This window comes from Emydura macquarii, unplaced genomic scaffold (assembly GCF_026122565.2).
Source record: "Emydura macquarii macquarii isolate MOO-44397 ecotype Brisbane River unplaced genomic scaffold, CSIRO-AGI_Emac_v2 contig_3390, whole genome shotgun sequence".
Lineage (NCBI taxonomy): Eukaryota > Metazoa > Chordata > Testudines > Chelidae > Emydura > Emydura macquarii.
The window spans coordinates 2,463,269-2,482,761 of record NW_027133527.1 but is presented as its reverse complement, the minus strand read 5'-3'; the positions used below and the strand labels follow the sequence as shown (position 1 = coordinate 2,482,761).

General features: G+C 55.5%; 1 protein-coding gene across 1 annotated transcript in view; it reads right to left on the bottom strand.

The window, feature by feature from the left end:
* The window catches only part of MYO15A (myosin XVA), a 76,251-nt gene extending 64,083 nt beyond the window's left edge, over positions 1–12,168 (bottom strand). The window contains exons 1-9 of the mRNA XM_067534194.1: positions 9,775–12,168; positions 7,282–9,561; positions 6,093–6,158; positions 4,363–4,445; positions 3,748–3,811; positions 3,207–3,316; positions 2,636–2,710; positions 1,603–1,693; positions 785–790 (exon numbers count right to left, since the gene is read on the bottom strand). Coding sequence (XP_067390295.1) covers positions 785–790; positions 1,603–1,693; positions 2,636–2,710; positions 3,207–3,316; positions 3,748–3,811; positions 4,363–4,445; positions 6,093–6,158; positions 7,282–9,561; positions 9,775–12,168 — 5,169 coding nt within the window. The remainder of the gene's footprint in view (positions 1–784; positions 791–1,602; positions 1,694–2,635; positions 2,711–3,206; positions 3,317–3,747; positions 3,812–4,362; positions 4,446–6,092; positions 6,159–7,281; positions 9,562–9,774) is intronic.
* Between the last annotated feature and the right edge of the window lie 7,325 nt (positions 12,169–19,493).

The following is a 19,493-nucleotide window of genomic DNA, read 5'->3' as shown; positions in this document are numbered from 1 at the left end:
TGCCCTTCTCTCCCTCGATGGCTGGGTGGCTGTAAACTCTTTGGGGCAGGGACCATCTTGTTGTTGTTTGTACAGTACCTGGCATAATAGGTTCAGGGGCTCTTAGATGCCACGGTAATAATGACATTTTTTTAAAGAAAGACGCTGCCTCGGGCACCGGCACATCGGTAGGCCCAGCACTGCTCGGAAACGATTTTCACCATCAGTGGTTGTGGCTGAAATTCACCATCCCAGGCCTTCAGGGCCTGAGAAGTGTCGAACACAGCAAAACCTCCATTCCCCCCTGGAAGCAGTCAAAGGGAAACGGTGCTTCCAAGTTAAACGTTTGGCTGAGCAATGGAGAGAGACAGGATTTGGCTTCCTTTAGTTTCTTTTCTCTATAAGGAATCCCAAAATAAGAAGTGGAATACAGTGACCTGTCCACAAATGCAATGGTCATTGTCTGCTCTGCTACAGCTCCTGCATGAAGCTGGGGGCGAGGGCCGGCTTTAATGCGAGAGGGGACATAGGTTTTCTAGAGTGTCTGCCAGGTGCCAAGGGACCTGTAACTCCCTCCTTGATTAGGGCTGGAGGAGGAGAGAGCGTGGGAGAGAAGGAAAAGATAGTCACTGCAAAGCCACACACACACAGGGCTCGAGGCTGCAGCCAAAAAAAACCCTCAGCGACTCCTAGGGGAGTTCTGAGCTGCAGGATTTAGCCCTGGCCGAGGTGACACAGCAAGGACACGTCGGCATCACTCTGGTAGTTAAGTGCAAATTTTGCATCCCCCAGACACGCCCCGTACCTCTATCTATGGCAGTGCAGCAGGGACGCATGGAAACACAACAGGTACACGGTCACCAACCCGCCAGCAGAGAGAAGAGGAGAATAAGCCCCGCTCTATTGCAAAGACCCGCGCGTCTGCCCAGGAATCATCTGGGGAACGGGACCTAGCGAGCGACACCTGCCCGCCCTGCTGCTGCTGCCGAGGGGCTGTGAATGCAGACCCTTCTCTGGCTTTCACCCGGGGTGCGTCTGAGGCTCTTCTCTTTGGCAGGCAGAATTAACTGCTGCGCAGTTTACTGAGATCTGGGGAGGAAGGCCCCTGGCCCGGCAGGAGAGGCGCAGCTTGGTGTCCCAAGAGAGCCCTGAGTTTAGGCGTGGAGAACAAGGGAAGGAGGGATTTGGTGGGTCCCAAGGAAAAATGACTGCTCACGAATGGGTCCAGGGAACGAGGCTCCCAAAGCCATCAAGGCTTCAAACAACCTTCAGTTTTAACTGCCTAATGCTGAGCGTCCCAGGTACCTCTGGAGGGAAGGCACCTGCTGGTTGCAAAATGTGCTAATTCTGTCCCTGGGGACACATCTGCCAAGCTGCGAACTAGGCAGGGGACATCCAGGGGGAGCGCATCTGCCATGCTGCAGAGCAGGCCGGGTACCCCTGGGGGGAAGGCACCTGCCACGGACAGAGCCTGCCAGTCCATCCCGGTCAAATGCACCCGCCCGGCTGCCCCTCAGCCCCGGTACTTCCACCGTTCTCCCAGCTCTCCCGGCACATTGGTGGCTCGTGGCCACCAGGAGCAGCGGCACAACCGCTCGTGGCCTTCTGCAAGGGACCCCCTACCTGCTGCGTCACATGGCGTTTCTGGTTGACCGCCGCCAGGTAACGCAGGACCAGCTTGGTGGCTTCCGTTTTGCCTGAGCCGCTTTCGCCACTAGAAAGAAAAGAAGCGAATGCAACGAAGGCCGCGGGAGGGGGGCCCGTTAATCGCCTGGCCCCAGCCGAGAGGGGACAGATCTGAGCAGCAGGCACACGTCCTGTCGACGCTGTGCTCCGCCCCGCTCCCACTGAAATGGACGGCCACATTCCTACTGGCTTCGACGGGAACTGGAGCCGGCCCGGGCGGTTATAAAACTGTATTGATTTTAATGATGTCGTGCTGATTAAAGAGGCCAGCTAGAGAGCAACCCGGGGGGCGCTCGGTCCGCAAGGAGGCGACGTCCCTTTGGGCTTTGCCATGACGATGATGAAGAAGATGCCAGCTTCGCAGCCCTGTAGGGGGACGTCTCAGGTCTACCTGCAGGCCAGGTGTGGCCGGGCGGTGACTGTGCAACAGTGGTGTAGTGGGGGGGTGGGCCAGGCCACCGGGTGCTAGCCTGTATGGGGGTGGGGGGTGCTGGGCCAGCCCTTCACGATGCGCAGGAGGCAGGGGACACAGGAGGCTCTGAGGGGCACCCCTCAGCACCCCTCCCCCCCTGTGCATCGTGTAGGGCCGGCCTGGCGCCCCCATCCAAGCAGGTGCTGGGCTCCAGGGCTCCAGTGGGAGAGGTGGGCGCTGCATGGCAAGGGTGGGCAGCGGAGCAAAGCCTGCATTTGCATCTCCCCTCCCAGTCTCACCCCCCCCCCGCAGGTACTGACCCCCCCCCTCCCCGGGGCAGCTGGGGGGCAGCACTGGGACCCCTCCTGCCCTGCAGGGGGGAGAGCAGGAGGCTGGGGGGTGCAAATGTAGGCTTGGCCCCCGGGTGCCGGAGACCCTCCGTACGCCACCACTGTGCAAGCTGCCAGAGGCGGGGCCAGCCCGGCACGGGAGGGGCCCCCTCTTGGAGCGAAAGGGGCGCGCCGGGTCCATCCATCCGGCAGGGCGAGGTTCTCTCACCTGATGATAATGCACTGGTTGTGGTTGGCATCCATCATTTTGCTATAGGCGACGTTTGCGATCGCAAAAAGGTGCCTGCAAAAGAGCCAGGCGCACAGCTCGTCAGGGGTCAAGCCGCCCCCACGCAGGAGGGGGTCCCACCAGCCGCGCACCCTGGCTGGGAGCAGCGTGAGGCTTCTGATGCGCCGGGCCGAGCCCGCGCCCTGGCCCTCCATCACCCGCTGGCACGAAGGAGGTCCCAAGACACCCAGCAGGACTGAACGGCGGGCTGGCTACCCACCGGCGGGAGAGATCTGCTAGCAGCACTGGGCTCTCCCCTTAGCACTTCCCAGGAGCCCAGCCAACCTCGAGGCCGGATCCTGCAAACCCTCACTGCCCCAAGCGGTCGTGGATTTCAGTGGGACTACTGGGGTGAGAAAGGGTTACTCCGTGGAGTAGGCTCGGGTCCCTGGCCGGGCCAATCTGAGCTCCAGCAGAGTGCAAGGACCCCCGAGCAGCCTGGCCGTGCAGCTGCAACACCAGCCGGGAGGTACTGGCAGCACACTGCGCTCCGTGCGCGGGAGGTACTCACGGGGGGTTCTCTCCCAGGGCCTTGCCTTCGTACTGCAGCACCTGCTCCGTCCCGTAGATGTTGTACATTTTGTAGGGGTTCACGGACACCAAGATGCTGCCTATGTAGGTCTGCAGCGGCAAGAGACGTGCGGAGGAAGAGCTGGTTATTTTCGGATGCCCAGCCACCGCTCTGCGGACAACGAGCTGAGCGGCAGCAACGCCGAATGCCATTTCTCAAAGGATCTCAAAGCACTTCCCACAAAGGAACACGCCCCTTGGGGGAAGCCCCGTCTCAAACAGGGGGATGGTGGCACAGATTGGTTCAGTCACTTGCTCCGAAAGCACACAGGGAGACGAGGGCAAGGTGGGCCGAGAACCCAGGCGTCCTGACACGCTGTGCTGTTATACCCCCCCGCCCAGACGCACCCTCTGCATATCTATCCCCCAGGCCTGGCGGAAGCAGGCTAACCAGCCTGTGTCTGTGTCACGCAGAACCCTCCGCTGGGAACGCCGAGGGGACCCTGAAGGCCTGTAATGAATGCTGCGGGCCAGGAACTTACGTAGATTAACTCGCGGTCAAACCTCGTCTTGACGTTGTGCAGCACTGCTCCCTCCTGGAGGTCCCTGGAAAACACAGTGCAAAAGGAATCAGGGCAGGGCAGGGCATGGCAAATCCACTCCCGTTGTCTCGACCCTTGAAAACTCAGCCAGCCCGACCCAGCTCAGGGCCACCGACGGGCCGGCAAAAGGCCCCAGTGCCGGGCACAGGCAGTCAAAGCGAGCGTGGAGTCAGATTAAGGGAAGCCACTGCCAAGGCTGGTGAGATCTTAAAGGGGCTCCGGGGAAAGGTATCGGCAGGACCTGTTCGCAGCAGGGGGTACGGTCCATTGATTGTTTCTATTATGATAGGGCCAGTCGCTCTACATACACACCATGAGACATGGCCCCTGCCCCAAGCAGCTTAGACACAGGGCAGGAGGGGACATCAAGATGGGGTCTCATCCAAGGCCACCCAGCAGGCCAGTGACAGAGCTGGGCCTGTACCCCAAATTCCTGACTCCCAGTCCAGTGCCTGGGTCCCTAGCCCACAATGGCGCTCGGCCAAGTGACAGGAGCTGGCCCAGGGTGACTAGGATTCCTTTTAGATCAACAAGCGCATGCGGTCCGTCACTTACTGCAGCTGGGTCATGTCCTCCACGCCATCTCCCTCCAGCTGTTCTTGGCGGCTGACGGACGGCAGGCTGCCGACGGAGGGCATCTACACTCGGGGAGCAAGACACGCAGACGGGGCCGTTACTGCAAGGTGCAGCAGGGCAGCGTTACTCAGGGAACTGCTCCGGGTTGTAGGGGGATTGGGACACCAGGCACCGACGCAGTCCCTATGTCCTCCCTCCTCTTTGGGAGCGGGTTTGTGACGGCCACCAACTGGGCCCGCACGAACCAGGGCCATAGCTCTGCAGATCGGGGCATGCCTAGCGCACTGACCGGTGGCTTCCAGTTGTCGCTACGGGAGGCACTGACAAAAATCAGCTCCTTGCTGGAGGTGGCTTTCCAATCAAGGGGAACGGAGCGGTCCTGGCTATGGTCAAGGGTCCAGCTGTTATGGCACGACCCCTTCAGACAGGAGGTGGGGGCTTCAGAGAGCGTGGCGAGCTGTCTCGAGATCAGGCCTCGCGCTCCCGTCTTCGCATCACTCCGCTGGTTCCCCATCACTTGCCACGTCCAGCGTGCGCCTCTCAGCCTGGGTTTCCAAGCCCTGCACAACCCTGCCCTGGTCTGCATCAGTAACCACGTTCCCCGCCCAGCCCCTTTGCCTCACCGATGGTACCAGCCTCGCTGCACCCAGGCCTTCTTCGGGACCTCCCTCCCTCCGCCAGCACACCAGCCCGCCCTTGTTCAAATCCCGCCCAAAGATTCGTTGCTTCTACACACTGCACCCCCTCGTGCACACACACACACACACACAGAATATTAGAGTGAGGGCTTGTCTACATGAGAACACTCACGAAAACTAATCCAAATGAAGTTTTAAAGTGAATTCATTAAACCACAATAAATCCCTTTGTGGACACTCTGGTGAAAGAAGCTAAACCAAATTAAGGCCACTTGCATTTTGAATGAGAGCCTGCCCATGTGGGTCTAATGTGGTTTGACTAATCCACTTCTAATCCAAATTCATGCAAGGTGTGAATTTATTTTCCTGACTGTTCCCATGTAGACAAGCCCTAAGAGAGAGAGAATGAAAATGACCTTTGACTATTTGCATTACAGGAGCACTTACAGGTCCCAGCCAGGAGCAGGGGCTGAGACAGTCGCTGACACAAAGGGATCACAATGTAAATGGACAATATGGACAAAGCGAGGGAGGGGAACCTGTCCCGTGTCCGACACATTGAACCTCACTGTCCATCTGTGTAATAAAGCCGCTACCCCGGCGTGTTTTCCCTCTTCATTCCACTACAAAGCATGCCCTGAGCAGGACGTACCCTGGCCCCTGTGCTGTGCTCGGGCACCTTTTAGCTTTCAAGGACAATGCACAGGGTAACTGAGGTCCTGCCCCAATCCCAACATGACATTCAGAAGGGGAAGATACTCCTTGGGTCCCTAGTTCAGATCTCCTCTCAACCAATGCAGGCCTGGTCCCTAGCCTCTCATTCCCTGTGATTTAAACGGCTCGCACGGCATCAGCTGAATTCACAGCAGAGCCACTGAGCAGCTGTTACTTCACAAAAACCCAAGGTAAGGAAGAGTCACCCGCTCGGAAGAGCAGACAATAAACACTGGAGCATTTTTAATCATCACCATAGCTCGGCAGCTGGAGATCATCCAGCTCCTAGCAGGCTCAGGCTCGGGTAGGCAGCAAGCAGGTAAGCCAATCCCTGTCCGAGGGAAGCCCGTCACGTACTGGGGTAGGTCTCATCTGAGCGCCGTTAGCCAGTGCACGCCGAGAAAGGCCCCGGTGTCTCTCTAATTAAAACGCTCCTTCTGTTCCAGTGCAGCTCCCTGCCCCAGATCAAGTCCCTGCATTTACATACACCCCTTTTGTTCCACTGCTATGACAGAGGTCAAATGTCTCCAAAAGTAACAGCTGTCACCCTGGCTGCGGTGCCAGCTTTCCACTGGCAGGGCCCGGGGACAGCTCCGTGCCTTTATTAAACGTCGGTCCGGGCTGGATTGGTTTCCCCTGGCCAGCGTGCATGCCAGCTCTCTAGCTGTGCCTACACAGCCCGGCTCCCACAGCCCCCTGTTTGGGAACCACTTCCAAACGGGCCAGGTTAGCTAACCGGCCGAAGCCAACTTGGTGGCACCATTTGTGGTCTCCAGGGGGGCTGGCTGGCAGAGGATAAGTCAGCCCAAGCGGGGGATGTTTGTGCGGGAGAACAGACTGGCCACCCTCGCTTCTCTCCTCCTGCTCAGAACTACAATGCGGACAGAGCCCGAATGGTCCAAATGGAACAGCCTGAGTCTCCTCCTGCTGACACCACTGGGCATCCTGGCCCCAGCGCCAGCACGAGGAGAGTCAGCGCCAGGGCCGGATGGCAGGGAGGAGAAAACAGTTTTTTTAATTTTCGTATCTGAGGCCAGCTCTTGTGCAAGAGAAGGGAGCCAGATCTAGTGGTTAGAGCAGGCGGCCCACAGTCAGGACTCCTGGGTTGTTTTTGTTGCCCTCTGGCTGGCTGTAAGCACCTGATGCTCATTTGTGTTGTGGGCGGGGGGCTAGAGGGGGTGAGGAAGGGGCACGGACCAAGGCTACACATTAATAGACATGGTCTGTTTTTAACCCTTCAAACTCTGGCGTTGTCCACAACACTAGGCCACTTCGCTTCTCTGACCAAGGTGTAACTGACACCTCACCTACCTCACTGCAGAATTTGGCCCAGAGGATTTTAAGAGACCTGCACCTGCTTACCCCAGGGGCCAAATGTTGCTCACTCATCAGTGGAAGGGCCCGATCCAAAGCCCCCTGACATCAGCAAGCTTTGGATCCGGCCCCCAATTCAGATTAACCCCCGTGGGTTTACCACAATGTCAACTGGCCCCAGGTCTGGAGTCTGCTCTAAATGCGTCCAACTGGCCCAAACCCTTGGAATTACCTTATTGTGCCAGGGCGGTTTCTTGCCCACGTTCCCAGACTCCCCGTAGTTCCCATCGCCCCGGATCTGCATGGAGGATCTGTGGGTCAGGTGCCCAGCGATGCCGTCGCCTCGCCGGCCCGACCGCCCGTTAAAGCTCTCAGCGGGAGGGTTACAAAGCAGTTTCTCAGAAGACCACGCGCCGGGCGCCGCGCGGACGTTCACCGTCTGCTGCTTAGACCAGTGCTGCTTCTGCATGTAGGACGTCCTTCTGAAGGAGCCCAGCCTCTGGACCTGTGGCATGACAACGGCGTACCTCCCCACGCCGTCCTCCCCTGACGCCTCCTCGTTCTCAAAGAGCTCGGCTGGGGGTTTTGCTGGTCTGCTACGTGCTTCTTGCAAGGATGGGGACCAGGGATAGGAGGGACCAGCTCCCGTCACCACAGGGGGGCCAGCTCTTCGTGACTGAGGACTCATGTTTGCTTTGCCTTTCAGCACAGTGAGGGGGCTGCCGGTGGCTGGCGAAGACCATCTCCCGCCCGGAACATTGTGCCCCAAGTTTGGGGTAGCTGACCGCGACCTGTTTGCGTCTCCCACTGGCATTGTGGCGTGTTTTAGGGACGGTGCGGGGGAGGCTGGCGTCCTGCCAAGGGCGTGTCTAGGATGTGCCGGTGATGGTGGGCGTTGTCCCTGGGCTACGTGTCCACCCTCTCTCAGGGAGAATTCGAGAGCTGTGGGGCCTGATGTCTGACCTGCCACTGGCTGTCCACCCCGTTTCAGGAATGCATTCCCATCTCCTGCTTTGCCTGCAAGCATGCCGCTGGTTTCTGCAGGAGAAGGCCTCCTGGTGGAAGGGGTCTGGGTCATCCCAGCCAGGGGCTGACCGATGCGTTTGATAAATGCCTTCGGGACCCTAGGAGCAGGGCTGGGAGGTGGAGGCAGCTTCAAAAGGCCCCTCATGCTTCCACCTCCTGTCATCTTGGGGGAAGGAGTTCGCTGAGCTGGCAGTTCGTTCCCAGAGGCCCCGTCCCAACGGGGCCTTGCAGGCAGCTGCCCTGCCGGCCCATTCGCATCCATGGGCGACGGGGACCAGGCCGGTGGAAAGTTAGGAGTTTCTTTGATGGTAACACGATGGCTTCCATGGCGTGTCCACATCTGAGGGGAGGGCGCTCTGGCCAGTTCCTGGGAAGGCGGCATGCCTTGGACGGACGGCATCGGGGACGATGGGACGGCTGGGCAGCCCAACCGCTTCAGAAACGAGTTCCTCATTAAAGGCTTCACAGCTTTAGTTGGCGGCTCGGGCTGCCTGTTCCAAGCCTGGGGGAGCCGTCTGTGCGTTTCCATGGGCGAGCCGCTCGGTCGCCTCGTTAGCTGAGGGGAAAATGACCTGCTGCTCCCAGCGCCCCTGGCTGAAAAGCTAGGGGACCTGGCCTCAGGAGAAGGCCCAAATGGCCTCAGGGACGGGTGAGGTGAAGGGGGTGCTTTCAGCTCCCCGGGGGCAGGATTATGGAGCCCTCGAGGGGGTAAGCTCCTAGGCAGCGTGGCTGAGGTAATGCCTTCGGGGCTTGCGCCAGCCATTTGGAGCCGCGATGAGCTGGATTTGAGGGACACCGGTGGAGAGGGCAGGCTGGAAGGTGGCTCCCCCCGATGTAGCACGGGCTGGGGAGACCAGTTCCTCTGACCCACCCTTGGGTTGTGAGCTGTCAGCCTGGGAGATGAGGTGGGCTGGAAGGTGGAATCTATAGGGGCTGTGCTCCGAGCGGAGGAGGAGTTTTGTCCCCATGATGCAGGGGGTGAGGAGGCCTTTTCTGTGGCCACCGGAAACCCTAGCCTCCTCAAAGAGGGAGAGGGAGCAGCAGGAGGGCTCTTCGTCCTCAGAGAGGAGCGTGGTGAGGGAGAGGGGCTTCTGGGTCTCATCAGTGGCTGTGAAGAGGGCGGCTGTGGAGACTTCCCAGTCACCTGGCTGCCGAACCGCTGCAGAAAGGGGTTCTTCGCCTCCGGCGTTTGAAACTCCGGCTGGTTAAAGTTGAGCCTTTTCACACTTGGTTTTGGAGAAGAAGGTCTTTGCCTCAGGGAAGAATGAGACAGTGGCCTGAGGGGCTCCAGGCTGCTTCTGCTTCCTACTCTCCTTAAAGGATGTGGGGAGGAGGAGATGCTCCTCCCGGAAGGCTGAGGGGAAGGAGGCCTTTGCGCGTTGTTGTTGTTACTGGCTGTGGGACCGAATTTCCTCCTAGGCCAGGGAGGTGTGGAGTCAAAGGTCTCCATCCCTGCCAATTTATGGCCAAACTTTTTATAGGAAGGCTCAATAAACGGATGCCGGTCATGTGGTTCCTCCTGGGGGACATCAGATCGTCTCACAGAGGGCTGAGGAGAAGGGTGAAATCTCTCCAAAGTCCTGAACTGCCTGCTAAGTTTCGGGGAAGAGGTTGAACGTGGCATGCCGCCGTGTCTAACTGACGGCTGAGGGGAAGGTGGCCTCAGAGGCCCGCTCTCACCAAACGACAAAGATGTCACCTTCCTTACCGGAGAGGGCGTGGATGGCCTGCCCTTCACCTCACTCCCACGGTGTTTTAATATGGGCTTTGGTTGCATGAGAGATCTTTGTAAGAACTGCCCCAGAGGGCTCCCACACCCTCGCGGAGAGAAGTTTTGCAAATTCGCCTCCTGGATATTGCCTTGCTGGCCTCCCGGGTCGAACCTGCTTCCCGTTGACTTTGGAGGCTGAGTCCTTGAAGGCCTGCTTCCATAAGCCTGGCCAGCACGCCTGTGTGTCACTGAGGGCTGGGGATCCCCATCTCTGAACTGGGCGAAAGGAGGAGCCAGCGGCTCGTGGTCATCGTAGTCATCCTCATCTTGATCCAGGCAGGCAAGGGAGGTGTGCGGAGAAGGAGGGAGGGGAACGTCGAGTCTGTCTCTGCCGAACAGCTTCACCTGAGGCCTGGGGAACAGCCTGAACCTCCTGTTTAACAAGAGCTTCGAAGACAAGGTTTCATTGATCCCCTGCGGCTCAAAGAAGGAAGAATTAGGGAGCATAAAGGGGTAATCTCCATTCTCATCCGCCAACTCCTCTGGTTCATCCATCTCCATTATATCGTCCAAGGGATACGCATAAGGGTTATAGGAAGCCTGAGCTTGAGGCCCCCATTCGTATTCGCTGTAACTGATTTCATGCTGAGGGGAATAATCATCCAGATAGTCCATTTCATCTACCCTTAGGTTGTAGGGCCTTCCAGCGGGACCATATTTGTCTTCAAAAGAGCCGTATGGCCCCATTGGCTCTTCATGGTAATCCACATCACTCCTATATTGGTCATAGGATTCGTATGGTGAATAGCCAGAAGGTGGCTCATAATCCTGGTCTTCATAGTCATAGTAGTCATGCTGGTTTTGCAGCGGATCGTCATAGTAGTCCAGGGGCTCTTCGTAAAGCCCATATTCTTCTTCCATATCATACCCAGGATAGTCCTCATAATCAGATGCCCTTCTGTTATGAAAACCGGGTCCGTCTGCGTAGTCATTTAGTGCATGGAGGTAGCTTTCCTCCTCAAGGTAGTCGTACGGAGGGTCATAAAAGCTGCTGTCATCCTGGTAATAGTTATAATATTCCAGTGGGTCTGCAGGGTCCTCATACCTGCCTGGGCCGGGCTGTGAGAACCTCCCAGAGGGCTGCCTCACAAACCCGCCGTATTCAAAATGTGGCTGGTAGCCATAGTCCTCTTCCCCTTGGCCATAGAGCCTCTTGGCTCCAGAGAACCTTCTCATGTTGGCTCGGTGCCTCAGAATCTCGTCCTCTGATGGGAAGGGGAGTTTCTTAGCTCCAATCCTAGACAGCCAGGCCTCATTCATGGACCTCTCGTCATAGGTAAGCCTGGCCCGTTTGGACAGGAACTTTCTTGTCAGCCAGCTGGTAGCAGCAGCGGCTTTGCTCAGGATCTGAGCTCGGGGTTTGAATTTCTCTTTCGTTCTCCTCCGGCGGAAGAGGCTGCTGAAGAATCCGCCTTCCTCCTTAGCTTTCTCGCCTCCCAGCCGTATCATGAGGAAAGACGGCTTTTTTGGGCTGCCGCTGGCCACCTCTTTCTTCTTCTTCCCTATGCTCTTGAAGCGCATCATGAGGTTGGAGGTGGATTTCAACACTGCCTTGTTCTTCTTTTTCTTCTTCGTGCTGTATTTCTTCAGCCCCCAGAAAAACCGGGAGGTGTTTTTGAACTGGCCCTTCTTGGAGCGCTTGAGGCCTAGCCTCTTGAAGCCCATGAACAGCTTGGATGCACTCTTCAGGCTCTTCTTCATCTTGGACTTGGGCGGTGCCGCTTCCCTCCTAGCTAGACCCACCATGGCCTTGGTAGCCCCTTTCAGATGAGCCTTGACCTGCTCCTTCTTTGCCCCCTTCCTCTTCTTGGCGTCATCGCCCGCCAGCCCCATCACCAGATGGGAGGCACCTTTGAGGTGCAGGTCCTTCTTCTTCTTCTTTGCAGAATAATCTTCATCCTCCTCCTCTTCCTCCTCCTCTTCCGACAGCACCTTTTTCCCTTTCCCCTGTTTCTTACCAGCCATGGCTTTGGAAGCTCCCTTCTTGTCCTTCCCTTTCTTTTTTTTAGGGTCTTCATCACTGTCCTCTTCCTCCTCCTCCTCCTCCTCCTCCACCATCTCACTCTCCTCATCGCTCTCTTCCTCGGCATTGCTCTTTGTTAGCTCAGAGTCCGAGGCCTCTTCCGACTCGCTGAGAACCTGCTTCTTCCCCTTCTTGACGTCCTTCCCCTTCTTTTCATCTTTCCCTTTCCCCTTTGCTGCCGCTTCCTTCCCCTTCCCCCCTTTGACATCTTTCTTTCCCCCCTTGCCCTCATCTTTGCCTTTCCTCACATTGCCGCCCTTCTCAGCGTCCTTTTTGGTCTCACCTCTTTTGCCCCCCATGCTCCTGGGGTTTCAGGCTCATATTCTCGCCGCCAGGTGTGGCGTTGCCATTACTCATCCGCGATCGTGAGTGACGGTGCAGGTTCTTACGGCGTCCCCCCGGGAGGTCACTCCCCCAAAACCAGCCAGCAACCAGCCTTCAAAGCCAAATACTCATGCTGCCTATATGGATTTGTGAGCCAACTGTAACGTCTTCCTAGCAGCAGAAGGAAAGCTCTTTCTGCATTGCTCCGAAACAGCCGCGTGCAGTGCCAGGAGCTGTGCTCATCTACAAGTCCTGGCTTTATTTACCTTTGCAGGGCTTCAGCGAGACAGAGCAATTCTCCATCCTTCCCTCCTCGGCGTGGTCGTTCTGGCGGTGACCTTCTTAGACCGTCTACTGCACTTTAGAAGGCGAATGCAGGGTCCCACTGGTGAGGAGAACATGCCCGGATACTTGCAGCTGCAGCTTCTCAGAGACCCTGCTTCAGTCTGTCCCTGGAAAGTCCAAGATCCTTAACGCTCTTAACGTCCCATACGGAGTCCTCAGTCAAAAGGTCTCATCCCACCCTGCGATGTGCCTTTCTGCCAGGCACGGGGAGCTAAGAACTCAAGGTATTGCGGCTGTTCTGCCAGAATGTAACTGTATCTCCTAGGCTCCCGGCCGTATGAATAATGCAAGTGGGCCACACTGCTTCTACTCAGAGACTCTTCCAAAGGAGAAACAAGCCAGAAGAAGCGCCGGAAGAGCACTCAGTAATGGCCTCCGGCCAGCGCCACAAACGCACCCACAACAGCAACTGGAAGATAAATCTGGATGAAGGCAAACAGTGGAAACAATCCTTCCTAGAAAGTGAAATTCACATTCACCACCAGCAGCCTGCAGGTCCCCTCACCGAAAGGGCTTCAGTAGGATAAAGTGTGGGTAGTCTCTCTGCCTCGGGGGGAATTTCTCCCAGGTCTTCTGTAGGTTTTGATTCTGTTGTTTATTGACTTTGCAGCTCACCTGAATCCCCCTGGGTGCTATTGCCTGGCAGGCTTGCTCTGATGTCCCACTGGGCAGTTTGAGAAGGCTAAGCACAGCCATCGAGCATCCAGTGCCCGAATACTACAATTCGGCTTGCTAATGGAAGGTGCTATCCTCCGCAAGCCAGAATGGCCCGTCCCTCCCTTTTCGTTGGCTCCCCTGAAAACGCACGTGCAAAAGAATTCGCTTATTAATTAGTCTCGAGCGTTACTTTAACCCCCAGCTGTCTGATTGACCAGGTTAAAAAGAAGATGCAAAGGTGATGGTCTCTCACCCATGCAGCCCTACTGGAGTCAGCGCCTGCGTGACGGTGAGAGCAGAATTTGGCACTCAGGGTCTCCTGAGCTTTGAGTTGTCACTGACGTCTCATGGGAAATGTCCTATTTGAGGACTATGCCTTTGTGTCCGCCCCCATCCCCTGGTTTCTTTTAGTCAGTGGCCATGATGTTGGATGAGAACAGGATCTTCAGACTGGATTTCACCTATAGGCTGGTTTTCACCGATCCCTGCCGCTTATTCCGGACCCGAAGCTGTAACAAAGTTCTGCCCTCCGCTATGTTAGTGCAACCCCAGCGACCGACCATCCCCGGTGTAAATGAAAGTTGAATCTGGCCCATCCTCTGTCACAGGGTCATTGTCTCCTAACTGAGACCATGCAAATATAGCCTCCTGGCCCCAGGGAGAAAGAAGCAGACAAGCTGGCGTGTCTCCCTGGGATGGGCTGCAGTGCAATTACTCCTGCTTTATGGCATTGTGAGCGAGAAGAGAATCAGAGCCCCTGTTTTAATGCAGATATCCCTGATGGTGATCAATACTGGAATCAAACCTTCCGTTAGCGAGCCGAATTGTAGTATTCAGGCACTGGATGCTCGATGGCTGGGCTTAGCCTTCTCAAACTGCCCAGTGGGACATCAGAGCAAGCCTGCCAGGCAAGAACACCCAGGGGGATTCAGGTGAGCTGCAGAGTCAATAAACAACAGAGTAAAGATTGGAATGATCGTGAGCCACTCTGCAAACACAAGCCGTTTTCTGCTGTCAGCCTGAGCCCTCGGCCAGCTCACATCCCAGACGGCCTGCGTTTGTGTGACAGCTGCCCTCAGCCAACACACCAGCTAAAAGCATGAGCGGCTACAGCTGTGCTTGCGCTAAACCTGCCTGGGAGCGGGGGTGGGAACAACAGTACCAGCTCCTATCCTCTGTGGCTTGGGCATGAAGGTGGCCCCATAATGCATGCTCAGCAGGGGGCTGCAGGAATGGGCACGTGCATGTTTGCTTGTTGCATGGCCAAGTTGTCTATTCAAGGGCCTGTGTGGTGTGTGCACACACGTGATGAGTGTGTTTGCACAGAGGGGCATCCACCGGGACAAAAACCGTGGCATGGGAAATCAGACCGCTGCATGCATTTGCAGCTTAGCCATGTTTTCTACTCCCCCAGTTTCCCCATCGTGCCTTGCAGGATAGTGGGGGTAATCTCAGTGTGCTTCTAATTTACTCCCCAAGCAGCGTGGAAAGAATCCAGAGATCCTGTCACCGCCAGACACTCTTCTGGAGCACGCTGGCAATGCCTCTCACGTAAGGCAGGCACTAGACCAGCCAGAAAGCCCAGCTAGCTGTCTGCTGGACGGTATAATGCTGCAGATGATTTCTGAACCCACAGCCTGTGACATTAATATCACTCCACGGCAAGCCCAGAGGCTGATGTTCTGTGGCCAGTTGTCTGGCTTAAGCACTGGGCGCTGCTGTGGTTTTTATATTCCTTCCCCAGGAATTTCAGGCTCCCGGGCCCGTTCTAAGACACAGACCTCTGTGCGCCGCGCTCGGGTTTCATAAGGAAAGCAAAGGAGCTCATTTCATATCGGAGCGTAACTGCCTTGAAATCAGACACTCAGATCTTCCCAGCCTTTGTGCTTGCTGGAAATCAGGAGCGCTGCTCTTTTGTGAAGTCAGTGGCGGGTGAGGCGCAGCCAAGCCTCACTGGGCAGAGGAGCATCGATCAGGCTGGCTTTCCAGCCTGGCAAAATCACTCAGAGGAGATGGGATGCAGCAAAAAAAAAAAAAAAAAAAAAAAAAAGGGGGGGGGGGGGGATGTACAGAGGCAATAAGAAAAAAGAGCAGAGACCCTTGTTTGCTTTGCAACGTGCAGCCGCCAGGTGGGGGTCCCCACGCAGCGAGTCTCTGCTCCCCCAGCGACCGCGCTGATGAGCTGGGTTCTGCCCCTCTCTTTGCCCTCTCCCTGCCAAGGAGATGCATGAATTGGCATGTGCGCTCGTGTGCTCAGAGCGGCGTGCGCGGCACCACTTGCTGGGAGGACACCGATGGAGGCATTTCGTCTGATTTCCCCATTTGCCATGAGAGGAATTGAGGGCCCACGGAGACCGCGGGGAGCCCTCTTTTCACCAGCAGCACTTCCGGACTGCCGGGGGATCTCTGGCCCAAATCCTGAGGCGCTCAGGCCCAGCTCCACCCAGGTATTTAATTCAGGCTCTGAACTGCCACTGAAATCAATGGATGTTAGGGTCTGGGCCTTCGGCTTTACTCAGCCCTACCTCTCACTGAAACGCGGCCATGGGCATTTCACAGCCTAAAGGGCCAAACCCTCCGCAGGTGTAAATCCGAGTAGGTCAGAGCTACGTCACTCGACACCAGCGGAGACTCTGGCTCGTTGAGGTTTGGCCTTTACTCAGGTTTCCATGGCTGAACTCCTGACCCACCGCCACCCACTTGCCGGCAGCAGCAGACGCGCTGAAAGTCACCCAGCCGGCGAGCACCACAGCTGACAGCACCTCTGGAGGAGGGAGTCTGAGGGAAAGCAAAGAACTCAGGAGCCGTGGGAATGACAATAATCTGCCATTGGCGGCGGCGGCATCACGAGGGGATTGCACGGGCTGGCCAGCCCGGGAGAAGAGGGGACAAATCACAGCTGCGACGCGCGAGCACAGGAAGGATGTGGAGAAAGCGTGCATGCAAAGGGCATCACAGCATGAAAGGGTTAGACTAGAAATGGGTCCAGGGCTTCCTCCACTCTTGGCCAGAAAGACTAGATGCGGAAGGACCTGGAAATGCCATCCGGAGGGGCACATGCCCTAGACAATAGAAAACTGATCCACTGTGGTCCTATCTTTCTACCTGGCTTTCTAGGGGTAGAGGTCTGAAGCTAGATCTGCCTCTCACATTGCATGATGCAAGAGTTCACATCCCCTAGGGGACCAGCCAGAGGGGAGCAAGAGGGGATTTCATTGCCCAATGCCCAGGGCCAGCAAACTGGGCACCCAGACATCACACAAATTTGCCCCTGCGGTTGTTTGCACCTGTGATTTGTGGGGGCAAAAGGAGAGGGCAGTTCTGAATGTTCAGCCAGTGCATTGCAGCATTTGCAGACATGCCCCACCTTCAGGGCTCTGGGTTTCTCCTACAGGAGCTGCTCGCCGGCCGGTGGGCAAGGAACGCAACTCTCGGCCCAGCAGTAGCTGTTAAGAGATATGATCATGGTTCCAGGAGACACGGCTGGCGAAAAGCCCTTCACCTTTCAAAGAAGCCCTGCCCTCAGTGCTCCCCCAGTGTGGTGCTCAGCTCCAGCAGGTTGGCACTGATGGGACCCGCTGCCCATGCCCTGCTACTCCTCCAATGCACCAGCAGCCTGCTCTGTACACACAGCCGTATGTAGACATGCACCGTGGATCAATGCTCCGCAGAGCAGGGGCGTACAGAGCCCTGCCGCGAGCTCTCTGGATTGCAAAGTCCTTGCACTGGGGAAAAGTGGCGTTTCCCTTGCATTCAGGCCTCTCTGACCCAGAGCTTCCTAGAGGCAGGCAGCAGTTGGCACTAGGGGCTGCTCCTGCACCAGCTGCCCTCGGTAGCAAAAAAGCTCCCACTGACTTCAAGGGTTCCGGATTAGGGCCTCCGTGAACAAAGAGAGTCTTGGCGATTTGAGCAGGTGTCACAACCAGGCCAACTACTCAGCTTGTTCACCTGGCATAGCTCAATAGTGGAGCAACACTGGTCTGCACTGGCTGGTGCGAAATCTCACCTTTGCCGAAAGCCCCGGGGGGGAAAAGTCATGAAGAGGATGAAAAATGCCCTTTCTTAGAGATACCTGAAGGACAGCTCTGTGGTGTTCGACTGCTGGTCTCTTTCACCAACAGAATCAGGTCCAATAAAAGATATTACCATGCCCTCCTTGTCTGCTAGGGACAGAGAGACAGAGCATAGGGGTGTGTGTGGGGGGGTGATACACAGGGAGTATGGGTGTGTGAATGCATACGGTGTGGGGGGGTGCCTGTATAGGGTGTGTGTGAATATATAGGATGCGTGGGAGTGATACGGGGTGTAAATGTATAGGGTCTATGGGGTCGGGGTGCGTACACTCACACGGGTTGCTGCGGTTCCACCCTCTTCCTTTCACAATGACGCCTCCCAACCCCCCTGCAGCTTGCTGACCGTATCAACTATTAATGCCGGACCTGAATTCGAGTGGCTGCGAATTCATGAAAATTTAAGCAGAGCTGTTCTAAATTTGTCGCTTGTTTCACTCACACAGATCACCTTCCCATCCAAAAGGCACTTGGAACCGCAGCCTTTACACTAGATTTCAAAGCCACCCTGACCTGATTTAACATCTCAGGGGCCAGAGGGTTGGCCGGCCAGCCAGCCAATGTTTTACACGTCCGACTGCTGAACGCTAAGTGTCACAGGAATTATCTCCAGGCACACTGGGGATCTGCAGGCAAACACGAGGCATTTTATGAACCGTTCCAGCACGTGGACAGTAGAGAGTTTTGTACAGAATCAAGTGAAATCAAGACACAGTTCCTTAACACGAACTAACAGCTTCTGTTGTGACCATTTGATCTGGGACCCGGCAGATCCACTAGCCACCGCGCCCACCCCTGCCTGCTCGCAACCCCGCTCTTTGTGCTGGCTGGTGGAGACCCCAGTTTCATCATGCAAAGAAAGGGTGGGATCTCTGTCTTGCCTACTGCACTGCCAACCCTTCCAACCCTCTGCACCCCAAATCCCCAGGATCCTATTGAGCTGGGGCTGGGACCTTCTGCAGCCCCCACTGGACTGGCTTCTGGTCTCCCTCTGTGCACAGTGAGGCAGTGCCCATCATGGATATGTCCCCTGGTTTTCTGATGCTCTATTTTACATTCTTTATAACAACAATTAACAGAGGAAACACAGCTGGCGCATGGCCAAGAGGCTGGGTTAAACAAAGGCAGGGCAGGCCCATGCAAAGGGAAAGGGACTGGCAGAACCCAGCATTAACCCTAGTGTAGCCAACTTCAAATGCTCAGAAATCATGGGATTGGTTTAATAATCATGAGATTATTAAAAAAAATTTTTTTTTTTTTTTATTTGCCCTCCAGTTGCGGAGTCTTTAGGGTGCACATACATTGCATTTTCATGCTTTTCTCAGCACTCGTGAGGGATGAAACAGTCTCACATATTCCCATGACTCCAGGGGTTGGGGCTTTAAGAAAAACAGCGATGATTGAGAGATTCATGTTAAAATTGTGAGAGTTGAGCCGCTAATTGGGTTGGCTAATTGTATTTGTTGGGGTTGCCCTTTGCGGGACAGAATGTCTGACCTGCTCAATATATTGTATGTGTCGCCATCTGGAGGCTGCAGCCTGCTGAGGCTACAAACCCGACCGCAGCTACCAGTGATTCTTTTTTGGCCAGATGGTTTTAATCTGTGTTTTTGGAGCAACAGGTCCTAAGTTTTGTCTCCAATGAGGCAGGTGAGCCATTTGGCTAGCGATGCCGCCCATCAAATGGAGCACCTGGCTTCCTTATGCGTTTAAACTCACACTCTCATTTTACATAGGCCACCAAATAGCCCTCAACATTGGGTCTGTACAGCCCCACGCTGGGTTAGATTGGGTGAATTAGAAGTAAAAGGCTACAGATCCCCAGATCAATGTCCTGATTCAGCTAGCAGCCCGTACATTGTTATTTTGAGCACTGAGCTGGGAGAAGTTTTTCATATGAAACTTTTTTTGGAAAAAAAATGCAGAGTTGGTGGCACCAAATTACGTTGCGAATTTGTGCCAGTTTCACTGAATTGTTCTGGTTAAAAAAAAAATCAAAAAAATCAAAATGTTTCAATTTGCTATCTGAAATTCCTTTTAATTTCAAATGTTCATTTAATTTTATTCTTAAAAAAATAAAAAAATGTTCAAAAATGCTCAAAATCAAACCAAAACATTTTGTTTCATGTCAAATGAAACTTTTTCTTTTCTTTTCTGGACCTGAAATGAAACATTTTTAAACTTTTCAATTTGCTGAAAATTATGGAAAATTTTGGTTTTGGTTCTAC